Here is a 22,054-nt window from a genome sequence, read left to right as displayed (position 1 = left end):
TCTGTGCGGGATAATGTTCAACCCAGAGCAACATTATAAGCAAAATAAGGAAAGCAAGCAAGAAGAAGAGTTTTAAATATTTTTAACTGGGAAAATAAGGATCAGAGGGAGAAACTAAGTTCAATTTGGGGCATTTTTATTTGAGGTACCCATAGGACATCAAAGTAAAGATCCTGGTAAACACCTGTAAATAGGGTTCTGTATAGCACAGACCTAGAGTCCAGAACTGTGCAAAGATGTGGAAGTCATTTAAATATGGGTGATATGTTAAACTATGGTAATTATAACACTAATGCAGAATCAGAAGAGCACCAAGAACTGGCATCTGTAACTAAAGCATAAAGCCTTAGTTTAAGTGATGATTTATGATGATGATGAACTAATAGCAGACTTTTTCAGGATTATAGGCATCATAATTACCTAGTAGTGATGATGATGATGATGATAATAATAATAAATTTATTGGATATTTACTATACGACAGGTATTCTTTTAAGCGTTTTACAAGTACTGAGCTATTTAATTACTGCAGTTTAAAAAATTAATAAACAGAAGCTTCAATTAAACAGAGCCCAGGAATCCAGAAGGGGAAGCTTTCATGCCCTGCAATGATAGCAGAGCACAACAGGAAGAAAAAGACTCCTCTTCTTTCCTGGTAAGGACTCAGCCAATGAAAAGCCATGGACTCTTTATTATCGCTCTCCCAACTTCCTTTTCCTCTCTATAAAAGTGTTCTCCTTCCTTTGCCATGAAGGAACTTGCACATGGCTTACCATGGTTGCAGACCCCAAAATGCAGTTCTCTGCTGATCCCAAATAAATCCATCTTTGCTGGAGAAATATCTGGCAGCCTATTTATTTTTAGGTCCGTAGCAGAAAACCCTAAGAGGTAGGTATTATTATGATACCCATCCACAGAAAAGGAAACTGAGGCAAGAGAAGGGTTAAGTAGCTTGTCCAAAGTCAAACTGCCGGTAAGTGGAGGAGCCTGGACCGTAACCACAGTATTAGGGCTCCAGAGCTCTGCTTATCTGCTGGGCTACCCTCCAAAACCCAGGAAAGGAGTGGGCCTATTCAGAAGCAGCTGGCTCTCATCCGACATGGCTACATTTGGTCCTACCACTTTCAACAAGAAAAGTTAAGCAAAAAAAAAAACGTGATTCTTGAAGTGACACTACACTTCTCTTTCAAGAATGCCTCCTGTTGGATGTTGGAGGTTGAGCCCAAACTGCCAACCAGCTGTGTAAAGAAGGAAATGACCATTCAGATGGATGATGGCTAAACCAACTCCTAGGGTGTGTTCTGTGCAATTCATGCTACATGGATCTTAGTGAAATATGCTTCCTATGCCCAAAAGCAGTAAATCATTGTGCATCTGTGTGTGTGCATATACAAAATGTGTGTGTATTTCATGTGTGTGTATATATACATGTACACACACACACATATATATTTAGCCCAATATCTTTTTAATTTAAAAGATACTATCATCAAAAGGCCATATTTTATATATATATATATATATATATATATAAAACAAAGTCTCCTTCCTAAAATCCACGTTATTCCATGATAGATTTTCACAGCGACTACTATATATATCAATATATTTTTCAAATCTGTTCAGTTATCTATTGGGTAATGCTTTTAGAATTAAAAGATGCCATTATGATCACAGTCTGAACATTGTACCATTAGGGAGATGTGCTTAGAAATGGTTCAGTGATTTGCTCATTATGATGACTATTTACAAAGATGCCTATTTACATTAGCAATAAATAATCCTGATATCAAAAGAGATAATGGGCACGCACACACCGAGATGCCTGCATGCTCTTAAAATACTTACATGTAGTTTTTCGGTTAGGGCTTTCCCATTAGCAAGTGAAAGTGTGCTCCCTTCAATTTTCTCCACATCGGTCTGGCTTCTGGGGGATGCATCCTTCCATTTCTACAACTTCGGGCCATCCTTCATATTTGTTTGTGTCCTTATTGTTCTTTATGTGCTGTTCAAAAGGGCTTTTTGTCTTAATGCCTTATCTACCACAGAAGACCCAGTTGTCTCTAAAACCAAGATGAGTAATAGATGTACTCCCCAATTCAGCAATGAGCTGCCGGGCCTCATCATTGAGTTTGATTGCTCCATCACCATATGTTCCCATTAAGACTATTGTTTCATCTTGTATGGCCTTCAGAAACTCAATAAATGGGGCCACATTTCCTCCCCACATGTCAAAATATCTGGTGTCTATTAGATCTCCTGTTTTTCCATTTACCAAGGCAACATTGATCCCTCTTCCAACATTATTCTTAACACCACTCATTAAAACATTGTCCTCCAGGCAGAGGCTGCTCCACTTGCCATTTTAAAAGCAAAATGCTTCTCAGGACAAGCTTTTGAGATCCCACATTTATATCTGGGAGGTTCTGTAGAACGTGCAACTGCGTCCAATGCTTGCAAATAGATTTCCTAAACTTGCATCCATTTTTATTTCAAATACTTGAGAAATAACATAGAATGTCAGCAAAAATACTGCCACAGCTACCACCAACTTTGCAGCACCTGCTACCCTCATGTTTGCTTTTTCGGCCTAAGGCACTTTTCATTAAATAAGCTCCTCCAACTTAGAAGACACCAAAGCTTTAGAAGTGAGCCAAGACCGCCCTCCACAGAGTTCAAATGCAACATACAACTCCATCCCACCTCTTTAGAGCACTCGGCCCCCATTTCCGACACGAGCTGAAGCCCCTGTGTGCCCCACGTGCCAGCCACTGGCCTGAGCGCCAGGCGCCGCGCCACCCCGCCCTCCACGGAGCCGGAGGACTGCTATATATTTCTTTTTAATCAATGAAGTCTGAGATCAATAGTCATTCAGTTCGACTATTCAACATGTCCTCAAAAGTTTCATTATAAAACTTAAAGCAATTTTCACTCTTAAGTGGTACAGTAGTCCCTCAGTATCTTATTGGTTCTGAGACCCCCTGCGCATACGAAAATCTGAGGATGCTCAAGTCCCTCACATAAAATGGTGTAGTATTTGCATATAACTTATGAACATCCTCCTGCATACTTTAAATCATCTCTAGATTACTTATAATACCTAATACAATGTAAATGATATGTAAATAGCTATAAATATAAATACTAAATATAAATATAATACCTAAATATAAATACTATGTAAATAGTTGGTGTGTGGCAAATTCAAGTTTTGCTTTTTGGAACTCTCTGGAATTTTTTTTCCAAATACTGTTGATCCACGGTTGGTTGAATCTGTGAATGCAGAACCCATGGATATGGAGGGCTGACTTTATTTTTAAATTTTACCATGTTATAGAAGAATATAGAACAAATATATACATTCAGAATCACTATTCCCTGATAGGTGTTTGTTTTTTTTTTTTGCGGTACGCGGGCCTCTCACTGTTGTGGCCTCTCCCGTTGCGGAGCACAGGCTCCGGACGTGCAGGCTCAGCGGCCATGGCTCACGGGCCCAGCAGCTCCGCGGCATGTGGGATCTTCCCGGACCGGGGCACGAACCCGTGTTCCCTGCATCGGCAGGCGGACTCTCAACCACTGTGCCACCAGGGAAGACCCTGATAGGTTTTTTTAAACACAAGTTTTCAATACAAAAAGAAATACATTATGCAACTCATAACATTACAATGAAATTATTTGGGTAAAGGATTCTCTCATGAAACAGGTCAATACTAGTAGATCCTTCCTCATACCTTATTAGGCAGCAAAAGTTTTAGTTTGTTTGGTTTTTTGTTTGTTTGTTTTTTGGGCAAGGAATCATGATTTAAATCCTAACAACAAAAGAAAAAGAAATAGAAGAACTTATACTGGAATAATGATAACTCAAGAATTTGGAGATGAGAATTAAATTTATTAGCAACAAGCCAAACTTGGGTAAATGAAACTCAAGTAAATACCCCGAGATTTGAAATTAAGGATAATTTAAGATGAAAAAATAATGTAGGGGAGCAAAATCTGCCACCCCAAAATGTGTCTCTCTGGCATGAAGATTATTTTAAGTTGATTATTTTTTTTTATTGGGGTATAGTTGTTTTACAATGTTGTGTTAGTTTCTACTGTACAGCGAAGTGGAGTTCCCTGTGCTATACAGCAGGTTCTCATTAGTTATCTATTTTATACATATTAGTGTATATATGTTAATTCCAGTCTCCCAATTCATCCCACCCCCCCCTTTCCCTTTTGGTGTCCATATGTTTGTTCTCCACATCTGTGTCTCTATTTCTGCCTTGCAAACCAGTTCATCTGTACCTAGAGACTGTCATACAGAGTTGATTATTTTTAAGAAACAAATGACTCAGGAGGCACTTTTACCTCCCCCTTAACTGCCTAAAAGAATTTAGATACAGGGCCCGTACCAAGAAGGGAGCTATCACCGTTAGATAACTACATGTGAGGTAGACAGGGAGGAACCTAGCAAAGTCTGTTTGTTAAAATTCCTCACTGTGTCCCATTGTTTCTGCATGGCCCTGCAAACATTTATTTACCAAACATTTGCTCTTTTCATCTTCCTGTGAATTGCTTTCCTTCCCTTTGCAGTCCCAGACCCCTAGCCCCTTCTCCTTAGCCCCTTAGTCAAGAATGACAGATAAACCTCATTTTGCCTGACTGTCTTTAGAATCTCCCATGTTTATATGGATTCCCTATACATACGTAACTAAATTTTGTTTTTTTCTCCTGTTAAGCTGTCTTAATCTCATTTTAATTATTCAACCAGCCAAAAGAACCTAGAAGGGTGGGAGGAAATTACCCCCCCCAAAAAAGTAACAATAATGCATTTCTTTTAACCCTGATCACTTTAAATCTCATGGCTCACACAATACCTTCCTGACTGCTCCAGCCCCCCCTATACTCTCTCTCTAAAATCAATACCACTTCCCTCAAATTTATTTCCCTTTGTCACTTTTCTCCAGGTTCTAGGTGGGAATGACTTTTTCTGCCTAAATATCTGATAAATGCCACAGGCATATTTGCAGTGCTTGAGGAACCCAAGGTCTGTACACTGGCAATATGATATGGTGATTTATAATAAGAAATATATATTTGGTTTTTGTCCCCATTTCTGGCACAGAGTTCTTAAAACTCTTAGAATTTCCTAAGTGATGAGAGCGATAAGGTCTCTTTTGTTACGTTAATGAAACACGATTGAAAAGCACCAGGATGGGGGCTGGTTGCCAGTGGAGCCAACCACGTGATTAGAGGGTTGGAACTTTCAGTCCCCCGCCTCCACTCCCCATTCCCACACCTCCCGGGAGGGGAGAGGGGCGGGAATTTGAGTTTATTCACCAACGGCCAATGATTTAATCAATCGTGTCTCTATAAAGAAGCCCCTGTGAACACCAAAAATGACAGGGTTTGGAGAGCTTCTGAGTTGGCAAACACGTGGAGATGTGAGGAGAGTGGTGAGCCCAGAGAGGGCATGGAAGCTCTGTGCCCTTTCCACCATACCTTGCCCTATGCATCTCTACCATCTGGCTGTTCCTGAGTTATATCCTTTTTTAATAAACAGGTTATCTAGTAAGTGAAGTGTTTCTCTGAGTCCTATGAGCAGCCCCTCCCAAGGAGGAGGTCATGGGAACCTCCAATCCACAGCCAGTTGGTCAGAAGCACAGGCGACAATCTGGACTTGTGAATGGCATCTGAAGGAGGGGAGGTAGTCTTGTGGAACTGAGCCCGTAACCTGTGGGGATCTGAGGTTATCTCCAGGTAGATAGTGCCAGAACCGAGTTGACTTGCAGGACACTCAGCCGCTGTTGAGAATTGCTTGGTACGGGGGAAAAATACACACTGGAATTGATACCAGAATTGTAGCTAGCCCTCAGTTTTAGGGAGATTTTCACAGGTATTCGTTTAAATGAACTAACAGGAATCAAATTGGGATCTAAAGGAAGGAGGAAGCAGGAGATAAGAGTTAAGAAACTCAGGGGGATGGGGCATCGATAGAGTAGAGGGAAAAAGTATCTTCCTCATAATTTTGCCTGTAATTGGGTCCACCTAAAGGAATCACACAGCCAATCTCTTTGTAAAATAAAGAGGTCTTTGCTAACATGAGAAATCCCCTCACTACCACTGCCTAATTGTTCTAATAAATCTGCAAGTGCTCCAAACGTTACATAATATTTATGACTGGGCAGTGAGTTAAAATATTCTTTGTCCTCACTGACCTTTTATTCATCCCACACTACAAAATGCAAAGAAAACTCCAGATCATGTTGTTTCCCAGCAGTGCACATACATTTTAAGTGGAAATAACTGCATGGTGGTTTTACAGCAGGTGAGCTCATCCACAGCAGTCAACCCCTCCTGTTTTAGACGGGGACGAGCCTGCTTGTATTTCTGTAAAACACCCTGCCTAAAGGTGCATGATCAGAATCTTAACTATCTGTGTGTAGCGGGTTCTGCCTGCACCTCTCCTGATCCCCTCACCCTTTCCACTTTGGCGCACACCAACCTAACTTCCAGCCATCAGCACCTGCACTCCTTCTCCTGAGACCTTCCCTTTGGCCTCTGAGGCCTGATTTGGCTGTCCCTGTAACATGCCACAAGTGCCTGGGAATTCATTATTTTCACCCACTTCAGGAGCAGCTCTCAAACAATGACAGGAGTTGATGGATGGGATAACGCTGAGGTACCTATCAGCCACTGCATCCCTGTGTTTCCCAGAGGCATTACGCTCCAGTCATTCACATTTTTACTGGTTTGATAATATGCCCTGTATTAACTCCTTCTCTTCTATTTCTCACTTCCCTACTCCCTTGCTCGTTATTCCCCTCACTTCGTCCAAAAAACCATTTATACTCAAATCCTTGTCTCCGAGTCAGCTTCCAGAGGAAGCCAAAGATACTACGCAATTTTGCATTTTTCAAAATTAATAAAATGTCTATGAGAGTCACAGTACAGTTCGGAACAAAGCAACTTCTTGACAAACGGTGGACGGATCCAAAGTCTCCAGTGTGACTTCCAGGTAATTCCAGAGACGGTACCCAAATCTCAAAACAAAATTCAGTTTAATCTGGAGCATAAACAGCATGTGCCACGTAGCATTTTCTGGAAGAAGGAAGAACTATGAAATGCAGAGTGAAATTCGGCAATAATGCAGAATCATGACTCTAAAATGGCTGGAAATCATTGCCTACAAGAGGGCCCCATGACAGCTTTCAATCTGGCTGTCACTAGAGCTACTTAAGATGTCAGAGAAGTTGGCAATAAATTACTTATTCATCAATGGTGGAAAAAAATGTAGCTGCCGATCTGTAAAACCACATATCCTTGAAATGGGAAGCAAAGATGGCCCTGGATGGAAACCCAGTAAACAGCAGCTGCCCGGTGAGAACAGCAAAGCTGTGTGTGAGCTCATAGGCCCTGGATTTATTTGCTTTGACATTTTTAAAAGGAAATTTAATTGGATTATGTCTCCTTCTAGTTTAAAATTTTCTACTGTAGTACTGGCCACCAGATGCATGCGGGGAAAAGATTGGGAGCCAATTAAATTCCACGCTTCACTGAAACAAGGTTATTTTTATTCGTCCCAAATGTAAGGCTGATAGAGTCATGTTAGTGATTTCACTCTCTTACTCCCCCTCCGCTCAATCAAAAAAAGGATGTTTTTATCCATGAATTTGTAGAAAGATCCAGTACTGTGTATGGAATTAAAATTGTGGTTTTCTTGGATTTTCTTCCTTCTACTAGGTTGACATGACCTTGGAAATAATCAAATTAAGTTGACAGAAATCATAAAAACAATGAAATTTCAGTAAAATCAAATGGAAATTAATTTGGGGAAGAAATTTTACAGATACTTGTTGAGATAATCAAGAGCATTCTGATGACATAAGGAAAAGCTCAAAACCAGGAGATTTGCCTATATGCCTATCCATTTCTGTCTTTACTGTAATGCCAGTATTTCACAATTGCTTCTCTTCGCCCTAGACAAAGCTTCAGTAGAGTTGTCATCTGTGTGACTGCAGCTGAAACACAGTTGTAACTTTTAAACAAGAAATCTTTCCTTGAAATTGCATTACGGGGCAAGTAAAGTTTTCAAGTCGACATGGATATTTTTTAGCTTTAGTGATAGCTTTATTCATACAATTCAAGTAGACATCATCCAACCCTTTAAATCACAGTAGACTCTGGAAGTTTCCTACTAGGTCACCGCTTTGTGTTACGTAATCAGTACGTGTTTACCAGTTATTTTTTTAAGTCTTATGAGAATGATTAATAATCTTTTATTTCAACTGTTAAATTCAACTTGAAATATTAGACATAACTTCGCTTACTTAAAGAGTTGGCACTAGCCCCTAACTATATAATCTTGACCTTTAGGAATGCCTTTGAGTCTCAGCTTCCTATCTATAAATTGGGAAGGATACTTATTCTCACAAAATGCTTGGGACAATAACGTGTCACAGGGTATTCCACCCTCTAAATACCAAAAGGAGATCCTCGACAAGTGGGGTGCCCAAAGATATGTCCCAAGGTGTACGCCACTGCCCCCTACTCCCCAGTGCCAAGGCTATAGATCACCCTGTTGTGACAAGAGGAAACTTTAGAGCCAATTGTTAATGCTTCTGCAGCTCTCGTGCTCGTAAAATGAAGCCACATCCAATTTTTCTCAGAAACGTCAAAGGATAAGATGCCAGTCACACAGTGCAAGTTATAAAGTTTATAGGAGAACCGATTTCGTGTTATTTTTAAATACGTGACTTCTGAGATTAACCAGGCAGGCTCTAAGCAGCGGGACCTCTTTTGCCAGTTTTACAGCTACCATCTGTGAGCAAGCACAATAGAATGGAATTGGGGTCTCTAGGCCGTGACAGCACCAGCGCAACATGCTGAGACCACAGATAGTCACATAATGGAGTGAGAATTAAATTACAGCCCCAGTGGCTCACCATGGGCTGCTGTGGAGGACAAGCAGAGGCCCGGCCAAGGGAGCTCCTGAGAATCCAGGCTACAGGCCACAGTCAACAATCCTGGTGGGTGACAGTCAGCTTCCACCCATCCACACAGGGAAACCTCTCACTAACTCAAAGCTGGACTCGCTACAACCACAGTCCTCTCTGTGAATTTTGCTTCTTTGTTGTTGGTCCCCAGGCCTACTAGCTGATGCCATGTAACAATCACATGTAGGTGGAGCCCCATCGGAGTCAGAAGGACCAGTCCTAACATCCAGTAGACCCAGCTTCAGGAGCTGTTAATCTTAAAAGCTGGCTGTGAGGCTTGCTCACTGGAGCCCCAGTCTTTACTCTGGTAACAGACTGTACTGGCTCATCCTCCATTTGCCCCTCAAGATCCATCTTTTGCCCTTCTCACCAAGCTCTCTGCCCTGGGAGACTGACCTCTGTGGACCGCATCACTTCTCAAGCTTCCTTGGTTCTCTGGCTTCCAAATGGGTCCAGCCAATGGGGAGCAGCGAGAGGTCAGGGTATTGATTCCACTTCCCCTCTCCCTGCTTCTTCCCTGCCCAACCACGCTCTTCCACTGGGCTCCAGTAATACCAGTCCCTCCCTGCTTCTCCAGACCCAGGGATGGTAAAGGCTTCCCACTCTAGCTAGGCCCTGGGCACTCCTCTGCCCTGATTGGTTCCCTTAACCCTACCCTCTCCTCTGTCAATAGTCCCTGCATTAAATCCATATCCCGACTCCTCTGAGTGGGCCGTGTGTCTCCTGCTAGAACCTCACTGGTATAGGGACTCAGCCTGCTCTGTCCCCTGGTCGTGGCTGAAGGCTTGGTTCAAGCCTGCTGACTGGCCCCCTCTGGTTGCTGAATAGTGCTGACTTCAGGATTCCCCATCACTGTGCTCCCTGTTTTGGAGAGACTCCCTGCTAGAACTCCCTGTGGCGCTGCCCTTCCAATCCCAAGTACTGTGTACCAGACCACCCCCCTACTCAGCCTGTGGTTGGCTAAAGCCCACAGCTAAGCGGTCTCTTTTCATTTCTCAGTAAGATCCCTAGTTCAGGGAAGAGAGCCTGTTGAGGACAACATTCAGCCCGAGAGTAAGGATACCCAGGTTCCGAGTGGAGGCTGGTGACTCCTGGAACTTCAGCCAGAGACAGCTTGTCCAGCTCATAGACTGGAGGAAGCACGCAGCCGCCCCACTGCTGGCTTCCACCTGGGCCATACTTCCACACAGGAGCTCAGCCTGCCATTCCTTGTTCTCAACAGAACTTTAACCTGTCACGTCACATTCAAGGCTGGGTCACTTTCACAACCTGGTGGATCTTGTCCTGAAGTCCCACATATGATTTTTGGGCTACAGAAGACTCCCTAAGTGTTGGCAATCCCCAAAGCTCGAAGTGAGAGGTTTTCTTTGCCCAACTGGGCCCCACAGACCTACACACCTGGTCCAGCTCCTCTACCACTTCCTCTTCTGCCATAATCACGGCCTCTTCTGGCATAACCTCTTTCTTGTCAGTTCCCTGCCACGGGTGAAAGCTCAGACAATAATAGAGGAGCAGGTGTGTGGAGAAGGCTGTGCCACAGGCCAGGCCTCCAGTTCATACCAAGAATAATCAAGAGTGGTTGGTTGCCAAGACATGATATACCATCCAGAATCCCCTTGAGGAAAGACTTGGTGGCCCAGTTGCTGGGAGACCCCTTCAGGGATTACCTCAGCTACAGAGCTGTCTTGGCTGCAAAGAGCCACATTACCGCAGGTCATACCCCTTTCTAAACCAACCCACAGGGATGAAGTCCAGGCCATTTTGGCCCAACTCAGGACAGCTCTGAAAGGCCATTCTAGCTCCAGAGTTCCCTTCGGACCAGCCAATGCTGTCTTTGGACCTGCATCGAAGCTCAACTTCTCCCTCTGCCCACTCCTATGTCCCTCCCCTCCCTTCCACAGGTATTGATCCCAAGGACACTCCCAAATAAATATACTGCACATTAAACCCCATCTGCTTCCTGGAGAACCCAACCTGTGACAGGCTCTGACCCAGAGTGTCTCAGGGCATTATTAGATATTAACATTTAGGTACACTTACATGGTTCAGGAGATACTATACTTTTCATTACTCATTCTACTCTCTGAACTATGCAATATTACGCTCAACCCATTTACACTAAATATTTTCACATAGATTACAGACTCACTGATACCATTCCCAAGCTATCTTATATCCTCTTTAATGGAACGATAGCAAGCTCAGGAGTACCAGAGTGCTTCAGACTCTGGAATTTAGTTAAGTTCTCATTATTGGTTAAATTGATTAGGTACTATTTGATAACTATGTTCTTCCTTTTTTTAAAAAAAAACTGGCTGAAAAAGAACGGCCCTATCCAAATGTCTCCCACAGACTGAACTGCTTCTAGGCTTGGTCATCAGAATTGACAAGAGGCCCTAAGACTAAAGTTCTTTTCACCATAAATGAGTAACAATTGAAAGAGCTGACTTACTGCTAAAGCACAGGCCCTATCTGATGCTACACTGCTGTTCTAACTCTTTTTTTTGGGGGGGGGGTACGCGGGCCTCTCACTGTTGTGGCCTCTCCCGTTGCAGAGCACAGGCTCCGGACATGCAGGCTCAGTGGCCATGGTTCACGGGCCCAGCCGCTCCGCGGCATGTGGGATCTTCCCGGACCGGGGCACGAACCCGTGTCCCCTGCATCGGCAGGCGGACTCTCAACCACTGCGCCACCAGGGAAGCCCAGCTGTTCTAACTCTTACGTTTAACGATAGAATCACTGATCTTAGTCCTCAAGGCCCAGCCCACTGACTTGAGGATGTAAGACATCTCCATTTTACGAACAATAGTAATAGCTAACATTTAAGCTGTTACTATGGGACAGGTACTGTGATAAGTGTCTCACGTGTATCAATTCAATCCTTACAAGCAACCTGACAGAAGCACTACTTTTATCTCCATTTTTGAGATGGGGCAATGTGAAAGGTTGAATAACTTACACAGTCACCCAGTGAGTCAATCATAGAGCTAAGGATTTGAGCTCAGCTTCATCTGATTCCAGACCTTCTGCTCTACACTATCTCTCTAAAGAACCTGAGGTCCATGGCTCAGTAACTGCCCCAGTTGACAGAGTAGGTAAGAGATGAAATGGGGGAGGGGTGGCTAAAGGGAAAGTGGATCTCTGGCCTTTCCATGCACTGACTCTTCTTCCAACATGGGTGGTGATCCTTTTGTAGGTCCTTAAGTCAATTTAATGGGTAATGAACTATATTCAAAAGAAAGAAAGAAGGCGGGAGGAGAGAAAAGAAAAGAGAAAGGAAAGAAAAAAATCATACATCATCACATGCAGTTAGAATAGTATTGTTTCATGAGACGTTTGGGCCATTGTATATGTGCATGCTGGGTTGCTAGGGAAAAATGTCTTTCTTACTGTAGGTTGTAGTACCAAAAGGTAATTAAATTTCATTCAAGCTCAACAGTCATCAGGAAAATAAAAATTCAAGTAACAAGATACCACGTTTTCAAAGGCAAAAATGTAAAAATAACTTGAATGCCTATCAATAGAGAAATGGATGAATAAATGATTCCATACTACATTTAATACTACAGTATTAAAGAATGGCTTAGGTCTACACATATTAAACTAGAGAAATGTCCCATGGTGTACTATTAAGAAAAACACACTGCAGATAAATGCCTGTGGTATGATTATATTTTTGTGCATGAAATGATGAAACCCCCAACCCATAGGTAAACATTTGGGTGGTGGATTGGGTGGAATGGAAAAGGAGAGAAGGAGGAAGTAAGGAAAAAAACACAACAAAGGCCGTTGCTAACTAGCAAAAATAAGTATGTGTATCTCTCAGGATCCCAGAAGAAATAGCAGACATATGCAAACTGTGTAAATTGAGAAGAGTTTAATAAAGAGACTATTTACAAAGTTGTGGCAAGTGTTTAGGAAAAGCAACAAGGGATCCTCCAGACCCTCAGGGACTGTTGCCACCACCTGGGGCTGAAGGGGCACGTGAGGGTGGCTGCCAGAGCCCGGAGTAGACAGCTATGTGGAGAGACCCTCCAGACAGGTACTGTGGCCCTGGGCAGGAGGAGGCAGTCAATCTCTTGTGACTGTCAGGGAGGGAGATGACTTTTATCTCGTCCCACCCTCCACTCTCCTGCTGGTGCGTCCCATTGGCTCCCCCAACTGGAGGCCAGAGGGCTAGGGGTCCCATTGATGAAGCCCGCAAAGATCAGCTGTCTAGGATTCAGAGCAGGGTAGATGGGGTTGGAGAGAAGTCCCAATGGGACAAATGGATGATATCCGACACAGAATACTGTAACATTAAATGAAAAGGTGGAATATAAACTCCATCTATCATTGTTCTTTTTACATGTAAAAATTACATATTTGCATGGATACGAATTAAAAGGTTACCAAATGACAGTATTTATTTGTTTTGTGATAGTATCTTGGACTTTAGTTAATTAAATCCAGTATCTTCAATACGATTGTACTTAAATGATTTTTTCCTTTTCCATGCTTTGCGGTAAAACAGACCTGAGTTAAAATTCTAACTCTACCATACCCTGGCTGTTCCCCTAACTTCCTCATCTCTAAAATGGGAATGATAAAAGTATCTACTGTGGGCTTCCCTGGTGGCGCAGTGGTTGAGAGTCCGCCTGCCGATGCAGGGGACGTGGGTTCATGCCCCGGTCCGGGAAGATCCCACATGCCGCGGAGCGGCTGGGCCTGTGAGCCATGGCCGCTGAGCCTGCGCGTCCGGAGCCTGTGCTCCGCAACGGGAGAGGCCGCAACAGTGAGAGGCCCGCGTACCGCAACAACAACAACAACAACAAAAGTATCTACTGTGACAGGGTGGGAGAGTGGCATGGACATATATACACTACCAAACGTGAAATGGATGGCTGGTGGGAGGCAGCCGCATAGCGCAGGGAGAAAGGCTCGGTGCTTTGTGAACAACTGGAGGGATGGGATAGGGAGGGTGGGAGGGAGGGAGACGCAAGAGGGAAGGGATATGGGAGCATATGTATATGTATAACTGATTCACTTTGTTATAAAGTAGAAACTAACATCATTGTAAGGCAATTATACTCCAATAAAGATGTTAAAAAAAAATCTACCCTCAGAAAGTTGCTCTGAGGATTAAATGAGCGAATAGATTTTGAGGTCTTAGAACAGTGCTTGACACATAGTAAATGCTTTAAAGTGTTTGCTGTTGTTATGGTGACGAAGGGTCGTCAAGAGCCTCCTACAGGGTCTACTTGTCTCCTTGTCCTCTCTCCAATCTACCCACCACCCAACCAGAGCAAGCTCCCTTTAAAGGGCATACCTGATCATGTCACTCTCTTCCTTGAAATTTGTCCACGGTCTGCAGACTTTGTAGGACGATACTCAGACCTCACCCGTGCAGCTGTCTCCAGCTTCATTCATCTCCACTCCTCCCTCTGTGCCTCCATCCCAGCCATACCAATTCTTTCCGGTTCTGCACAAGAGCCGCGTTGTCCCATGCCCTAGAGCCTCTGTTGGGAATGCCTCTGGGCATACCATGCCACTTTTCCTACCTAGCTCTTACTATTCGTCACTGAAATTTCAACCATCATCTCCCCTAACACTTCCTGTGCCCCCCAACCCTCCTTAAGGTAGCAATAATGACTGTCTCTAGACCCCAGCGCAGAGCATAGAAACTGCTGAGAGTGGATACTTAAACATGATTTGTCTGAGAATTAAATTTATAAATGAATGAGTTAAGTAATTGCCCCAAATTCACTCAGCTACGTAAGTGGCAGAGCCAGAGTTCAGCCCCAGCTCTGTTTGACTCCAAAGGCCATCAGTGTCTCCCAATCATCTGGAAGTTCTAAGGCTGCCTGACACTCCAGAGTAGCTGCATGCCTGAGGGAACTCCCCAAGGGCACTAGACCAGTTCAGGCCAGAATGAGCTGGTCATCAGAGACCGGGAGGAATAAATGCCTCCTTTCTGGGAGTATCAACCACATGACATTTGCTTTATCAAGGGACTTTCCCAAGAAAATCAATTTCTGGAGCATGTTAAAATATAAACAAACCACCACCCACCCACCCACTCCTTAAAGACAATTGGTCCAAAGAGATCTTAGAGAATTCAGACAATTCCACAATGTTGAGAGCATCATCCGATCACATGAACTCTGTTTTCCCTAACCAAGCATTTTCCTACTGAATTTTTATTTTAAATTTGGCCCCACTATGAAATATACATGTCCATACTATAATGTTTCACCCAAGGCAAACCTGCGTGCACAGCCGCAAACACACTGGGGATTCTTGACATATGCACTATTTGAGACTTGCTCTTGTAGCTTATGATGATATTACCAGAATCCCTTGATAACAGTGTTTGTATCTATTTATAACTGTAACCTATTATCCTATTTTCCATATAATTGGATACGACTTGGGTTAAAAAACATTCAGCTGCATAAGAAAAATCACGCTCTTATACAGCAGATGTTCACTCATTATGGAAAGTGAATTAGACTTTAACACAAATACCCAGAAATACATAGTCCTCTTTCCAAAAGCACTGATGTTACTATTTTACATTGAAAAATAATTTTAAGATAAAGGATATTAAAAACACAAGGGAGGTAGCCACAGCTGGTTTTTAAAACAGGTGTTACTTTTACCTCTTTAATGTACCATACTGCTTCCAATTCGGGCATCGGAGTCACTCTCCAGTTCAGGGCACAGAAAAATGACTCGTAATTTATTTGTTTTTCACTGTCTTCAAACCTAAAAATATAATTATAACATATGATTTGACTCAATCTGCAGATTTCAGGACCAAACTGTCAGCTTAAATCCACCATGAAAACATACTACTAGATGTGCTTCAATACCGATATTTTTCTTATTTCTTATTACCTTGTTTTCTGTTTCGAACCCTCCAGAATGTAAATTCTTTGAGAGCAGAGACCTCACACATCTAATTCACCAAAGTATCCCCAGGACCTAGATCAATGCTGGCACATAGTAAGTGTTCAACAAATACTTGTTGCAGTTGCCATAGAAACAAATTAATTTATTCAGCAGCTAAGACTATTGTTATATTTTGTTAACAGTACTGAAGCTCCTCTTAGTTTAACAGGTTGATACTATGTCAGTAAAAATTTTAAAACGTCTTCATTTTTCTTAAATTGTATGCCTTTTAAATCTTTAAAGCAAGCCTAGATTCATTTTGTCTACTAATATATTTTTAGGAAAAATAAAAGGCACTTTAATCATTTATCATGTAGCCATTAAAAGGGGTTATGTAGATCCATATATGTTGTCATGGAAATGTGTTAATAATATATTGTTGAGTGGAAAGGAGGTTATAAAATAGAATGTAGAGTTATGGTCTCACTTTAGGTTTATATTTGTACAAAACAACATTTAAAAAGTCTAGCAACAATACACGGAATTATTAAGAACAGCTACCTGTAGCAAGAGAGATTATAATTTTTGCTTTTTCTTTAGACTTTTCTGTATCATCTGAATAGCTTTAAATTCATAATCAGAAGATATTAAGCCCATTTTCGTTTTGAAAAACAACAACAACAAATGATTACCCTGCACCATAAAACTGTAGGTCAAAAATAACTAATCTGTTTGACTGCTATTTCCTAATTATGGAAATTGACTTAAATTTATCCTTAACCATAATAGAGTTTTGGCAATTAAGACCCCCAAATTTCAAGACAATTGCTATAATGACCTAAACACAGACAAAATACTTCTTACTGTAATACCTCAATGCTATTTTTCTATTCTGAATTTGACCACCTCTGGCAATTTCTAAGGCTAAATACATACTGGTTACGTAACATGATTTTTTTGAAGAAAAAGACAAAGGTGGTCACTAAGGCACTGTTACAAGCACCCTGCTCCAGGCTCCTGCCCTTCTCTCAGGACCTCTAACTCAACACGCCCCTCCAACCAGCAAGTGAGGTGCGCAAAGTTACTACTGCAAGGATGAACAGAGGATAATTAATTATAAGAAAACTCAGTGATAACAGAAGCAGGAAAAAAAAACCTATTCATAATCAGTCAAAAGGCTTTTCTCTTTTTTTTAATCAAAGCATGAAGAAAATAATAGCTCGTATTTATAAACTAATAACAATTAGCAGCAATAAATTAAATGTTACGTGATGAAGTTACATAGACTCATTAAGCTAAACAAAGTAGAATAAACAGAGTGATCAGAAGAGGGGAAAGGGAATTCAGTCATTCTTTTGTGTACATTTTCTTTGGCCAAGGATTCTGGGATACAACTCCAGTATGCTGCCCCCTACCACTGTTTATCCTTTGAATTTTGGCTCACTCATCATTTGAACTCCTTGAAAGGACATGTTCTGTTTATGGAAATATTTGTAGCCAAAATGCAGGACCATTATGTCTTTTATTTGCATGTGTTTAGGGAGAAGAACTAAAACTCAATCAATTAAAGATATTTTGTAAGAAACTCCTTTAGCATGGTGCATCGAAGAAAAGTATTCCCTAATACTCTGAATAGGAGCTGAGGTCACAGAATGAGATCATGGAGGGCCTTTGACTTTCATACTAAGGACAACTAAGAGCCATTGGAGTATATTGTATAGAACAGTTACCAGATCTAAGTTATATTTTCTGAAGATCACTCTAGCTGATATATTGCAACTACAATGTAGGGGCAAGGCCAAAGTGGCAAGGGCAGTTAGCGGTCTTCTGCAGTAATCCGGACAAGAGATAATGGTGGCTTAGGTGACAGTGGTGGCAGTGGAGGGAGGGCAGTGAGGAGTGGTGAAGCCTGAATATATTTTGAGTGTAAGACTCCTGAAGGATTGCATATAGTATATAGGGGAGGTGAGGGGGCGAATGAATAGGAACGGATTCAGGACAACTCCCAGGGTTTTACTTGAGCAACTGGAAAAACAGAGTTGCCCGAACTGAGATGGGAAGGACTGCAGGAGCTACAGGTTGGGAGAAAAGACTGGGAGTTTGGTTTTGGATGTGTTACATTTTGATGGGAAGTGAGCAGTTGGGTATATGAGTCTGTAATTCAGGGAAGATGTTTGAGGTAGAGATAGAAATGTGGGAGTCATTAGCATATAGATGATATTTAAACCCACCAGACTGGAAGACTGAATGAGGTCACCAATGAACAAAATTTCTTCATCTGTTCCTACAATACAGAATTTAATTGTTGGTAAATTCCCATCACATCAATGACAGGAGGCATGTATTGAATCCTAGAGGTTTCAGAAGTATAATATCCCAGTAATTTGGGAACCAGTCAAAAGACTACCAAACAGATTTAGAATTACACCATCCCTCATACACAGTCCACTAACCAGTCCTGAAGGTTCTACCACCATAGCATATCACAAGTCTCTTTCTCTCCATCTTTTCTACTATTCACTAATTCGAAGCCACCATCATCTCTCACCTGGATTACAGGAATAGCTTTTGTATCTTGGTCTTGCTGCTTCTATTCTTACCTTGCTGCAAACCATCCTCCACCAGAATGATCTTTCTAAAACATAGATGTGATCAATTACTTCCTTGTTTACAACTGTGCAATGGCTTTCCAATCCACTTAGAACGCAAGCTGAACTCCTTACCAGGGTTTATAAAACCGCACATAATCTGGTCCCTGCTGACCTCTCTGACCTCCTCTGAAAACTCTCTCCTGTTCACAATGTTCCAGGTACACCAGCTTTCTTCTTGCTCTCTGAGCATACCAAGATCGTTCCCAGCAATGCAAGGCATTTGCACCTTCTGGTTCCTTTGTCTGGAAAGTCTCAATTCCAAAGTCTCAATTCAAAGGCCTCAGAAAGGCCTTCCTGCAGTTCCTCTTACCTAACCGAGTCCCCATGCCTAAGTCTGCATTTGCCCTGGATCATGGCACCGGATGGTACAGGAAAACTTCTGGAAGTCACCACTGGAAGTCCTATTATCACACCTCCTTACCAATTTGTCTTATATTTACTCATGCTCACCTGTTAACCCTGGGCCCCCAGCACTCTTTCCTGCCCAACTCATGATATGTCAGACTCAACACATCTAACAATTTACCCATCTCAAAAGATATTTGGGAAGGATATTCCTGAATCAAATGATATTCGGGAAGGATCAAAGGCTGTAAATGAAAGAGTACACAGCTTAGAAATGATGTACAAAATCTTTCTGAGGAAAAATGTTTGAAAGATTTAATCTTTCCAAAGTCCCAAAGCCAGGCCTCAGGGAAGAGTTGAGTCAATGTGGTAAAATACTCCAAGTTTCTCTTTCCAGTTCTGTCTTGGAGGATTTCAATGGATATGGGAATCCCCCCAAAAGGAGCAAGGGAGAAAAGAACAAAGAATCTTTCAATTAAAAGGGATAAAATTAGCCAATGCTTCTTGGAAGAATTCTTTGCTCTTGGGAAGTGGATAGAGTTGCAGTAAATCACGATGGGTCACTCACAAATATTTATCTCCCTTTCCCACCAAAATCTCACCAAAATGACAACAAAGAAATAAAAATAGGTGATAACCCCCAATGGCAAAGATAGCTGGAAAACAAGGCAACAGTGGACAAGAGATTTCAAAATCGTTTGCAAGATGGAAATCAGACTAAGGATTGGTAAGTGGCTCGGCAGAGCTGAGGAAGGGAAGCTGAACTCGAAATGTCCATGGCAGAGGCAGGGGGCACTTAGAGATTAGCCAGTGTGGCCCACAAAACTTCTGAGAGGCTCAGCGATTACAGGCTCCAGGTGCCAATAAAGGCAGGGATATGGTGGGGGCCGGAAAACAGGACTGTTTGAAAGCCTAAATAAAGCAAGAGCAGCTGAACCCTCAGGTATCTCCTTGTACACTGTACTCTTCCCTACAGGGCAGTGAGGCTTGTTCTCCAGAGAAATTGAACAAAACCAGTTCTAGTCTTGGGGAGAGGAAGCATAATGGAGGGTAGAGAAGAACATTACACACTATACTGAACTTGGGTCTCTCAGCCCCCTTCCTTCTCCTTTTCTGTTTCCAGAACACCAGTGGCCATACTTAAATTCTCTTCCTTTCCCCTATCCCACCCTCCCTCCTAGCCCCGCAGGAGAAGATAGGATTCTCCTCTCAATACTCTGAATGGCCCCAAATTGTGGCTTCTGGGGATTACCTAATGAAAATGTGGGCTAGGAGATGACTCATGCAGTGAAACCCACTAATCAACAAGACCCACTCCCCAAAGCTTCCAACATTAAGGACAGAAGTCAAAACGGCAACAGGAAAAAAAAAAAGGTATCAAGCAACATAGATAATTCAGGTAGCAGAGGGAAAGATGTGAGATAAGAGGATATATTACACCCACGAAAAAAGAACAGAAGACTAAAAATAGGAACCAAAAGTGTGCTCTTGGAATAAAAAACATGATAGTAGTAAATAGATGCAGAAGAAGGGGTGGAATGTAAAGTTGAGGAAACCCCTTAGTAAGGACATCATGATGACAAAGAAAAGTTGGGGAGAGAACGATCCAAATTCAAGAGAGCCAAAATCTTAATGATAGGAGTTCTCACAAGAGAAAAATAAAAATGGAGGAAAGGAAATTATTTTAAAATTAATGGAAAATTTATCAGAGCCAAAGGACAGAGTCTCCAGACCGGAAGGGCCCATAAACTGTTAAGCACAATGAATCTATATACAGACACACACACACACACACACACACACACACACACACACACACACACTCACACACCACAAGCCCCATCATGAACTTCCAGAGCACCAGGAATAAAAAGACGATCCTAAGAGCATCCAGAAAGAACACCAGTAATGGGAATCAATATTATGCTAAATTCTCAAGCATCGTAACAGGAAGTAGTAGCAGTATCTAAAAATGAGAAATCCAGAAATAGCAGTACGTACATGCTATTTAAAGGTCTGCAGAAACAGCTAGAAGGACTGAAAGGCTGTTTCTTGAGAACGGGTCTGGGAGGTGGGGAGAGATGTGGCTGGAAACTGCTGTTGTTGGAATAAGCTTTTTAGAATGATTTGATTTTTTTTTTTTTTTTTACTATAAGCATGTATCCGTTTGGCATAAATAAAAATGTAAGAAGTGTAAAAAGCAGACGAGAGACCTTGAAGCGTGCTTTCCAAGGTGGTGAACTTATACAAGTCAGACTTGGCAAGGCAGGAACACCACTCGTTGGGAGCATGTCCCGGTTTTCCTCCATGCTCCAGAACTCAGCACAGAGCTTCCTCCCCTGGACCACTGATACAGTGGGATTTTTCACGCCCTCATTTGCTACTATACACTACATCTACTATACGCTACCGTTAGATCAGGTTGTGAGAGAGAAAAGACTAGGATACAAAGGAGTGTTGCAGCTCTAAAAACAGTCCAGGTTGGAGAAGGAGCTGAGAGGGAGAAGTTTGGAGACGGAGAAACGCTTGACTATTAGGGGAGTGAGGACAAGTAGGTCAATTTCCCCTGAATACTATCTCCCCAGCCGTCCCTCCTGCCTCATGACTACAGGTAATCATTCACCAAATCCTCTCCATCCTTTCAAAGTATTTTGGAAAAGCCCATGAATCGTACAGAAAATGGATCTCCTTACTTCAGGGTCGTGCTGTGCTTCTGATCAAAAATGTTAGCATCCTGGTTTTCCACCTGAATCCCCTACTTCGCTCCTTGCCAAATGACATTTGACTCTTGCTTAGACTCTGATTCATGGTCAAAGGACAAAGACTTGCCACTATGGAGGAAATTCTTTTGAAAAGGCTGTGAAGGCGATTCCAAAGAAGAGCTTTCTATGGCGACATTGTTGGAATCAGCGCACAGCCTTCCAGGGGGACTGCCCTAAAGGGCAACACTAATTCTGGCTTTCAAGTGTGTCGATGCTTGTTAAAAAGTCAGCCTCCTTACTTTAAAGTGCCAGCTCACAGTGCTAAAGTGTTTTCCTAAAACCTCCATAAATTCTTCTTTCCCTTTGATACTTGGGCAAGCCGCCATTTCCTTCCCTACACAAACTAAAGGAAGAAGAGGGAGGGAAGCCGATTTCTCCGCTTCTCCTCTAGATAATAATGAACCGCAAGCAGGCTTCCCAATGCCTTGCTAGGTGGGAGTTCTAA

The 22,054-nt window shown here is 42.3% G+C and overlaps 1 protein-coding gene and 1 pseudogene across 1 annotated transcript in view; both read right to left on the bottom strand.

The window, feature by feature from the left end:
* LOC132513009 (protein FAM3C-like) overlaps positions 1-2,575 on the bottom strand; it is a 45,907-nt pseudogene extending 43,332 nt beyond the window's left edge.
* The window catches only part of EFHC2 (EF-hand domain containing 2), a 203,224-nt gene that overhangs the window by 2,484 nt on the left and 178,686 nt on the right, over positions 1-22,054 (bottom strand). Inside the window, 2 exon segments of the mRNA XM_060137356.1 lie at positions 1,180-1,199; positions 15,638-15,725. Of these exon segments, the coding sequence (XP_059993339.1) occupies positions 1,180-1,199; positions 15,638-15,725 (108 nt within the window).

This window comes from Lagenorhynchus albirostris, chromosome X (genome assembly GCF_949774975.1).
Source record: "Lagenorhynchus albirostris chromosome X, mLagAlb1.1, whole genome shotgun sequence".
NCBI lineage: Eukaryota > Metazoa > Chordata > Mammalia > Artiodactyla > Delphinidae > Lagenorhynchus > Lagenorhynchus albirostris.
The sequence above is the reverse complement of the archived record's forward strand: the minus strand, read 5'-3'. Positions and strand labels throughout refer to the sequence as shown.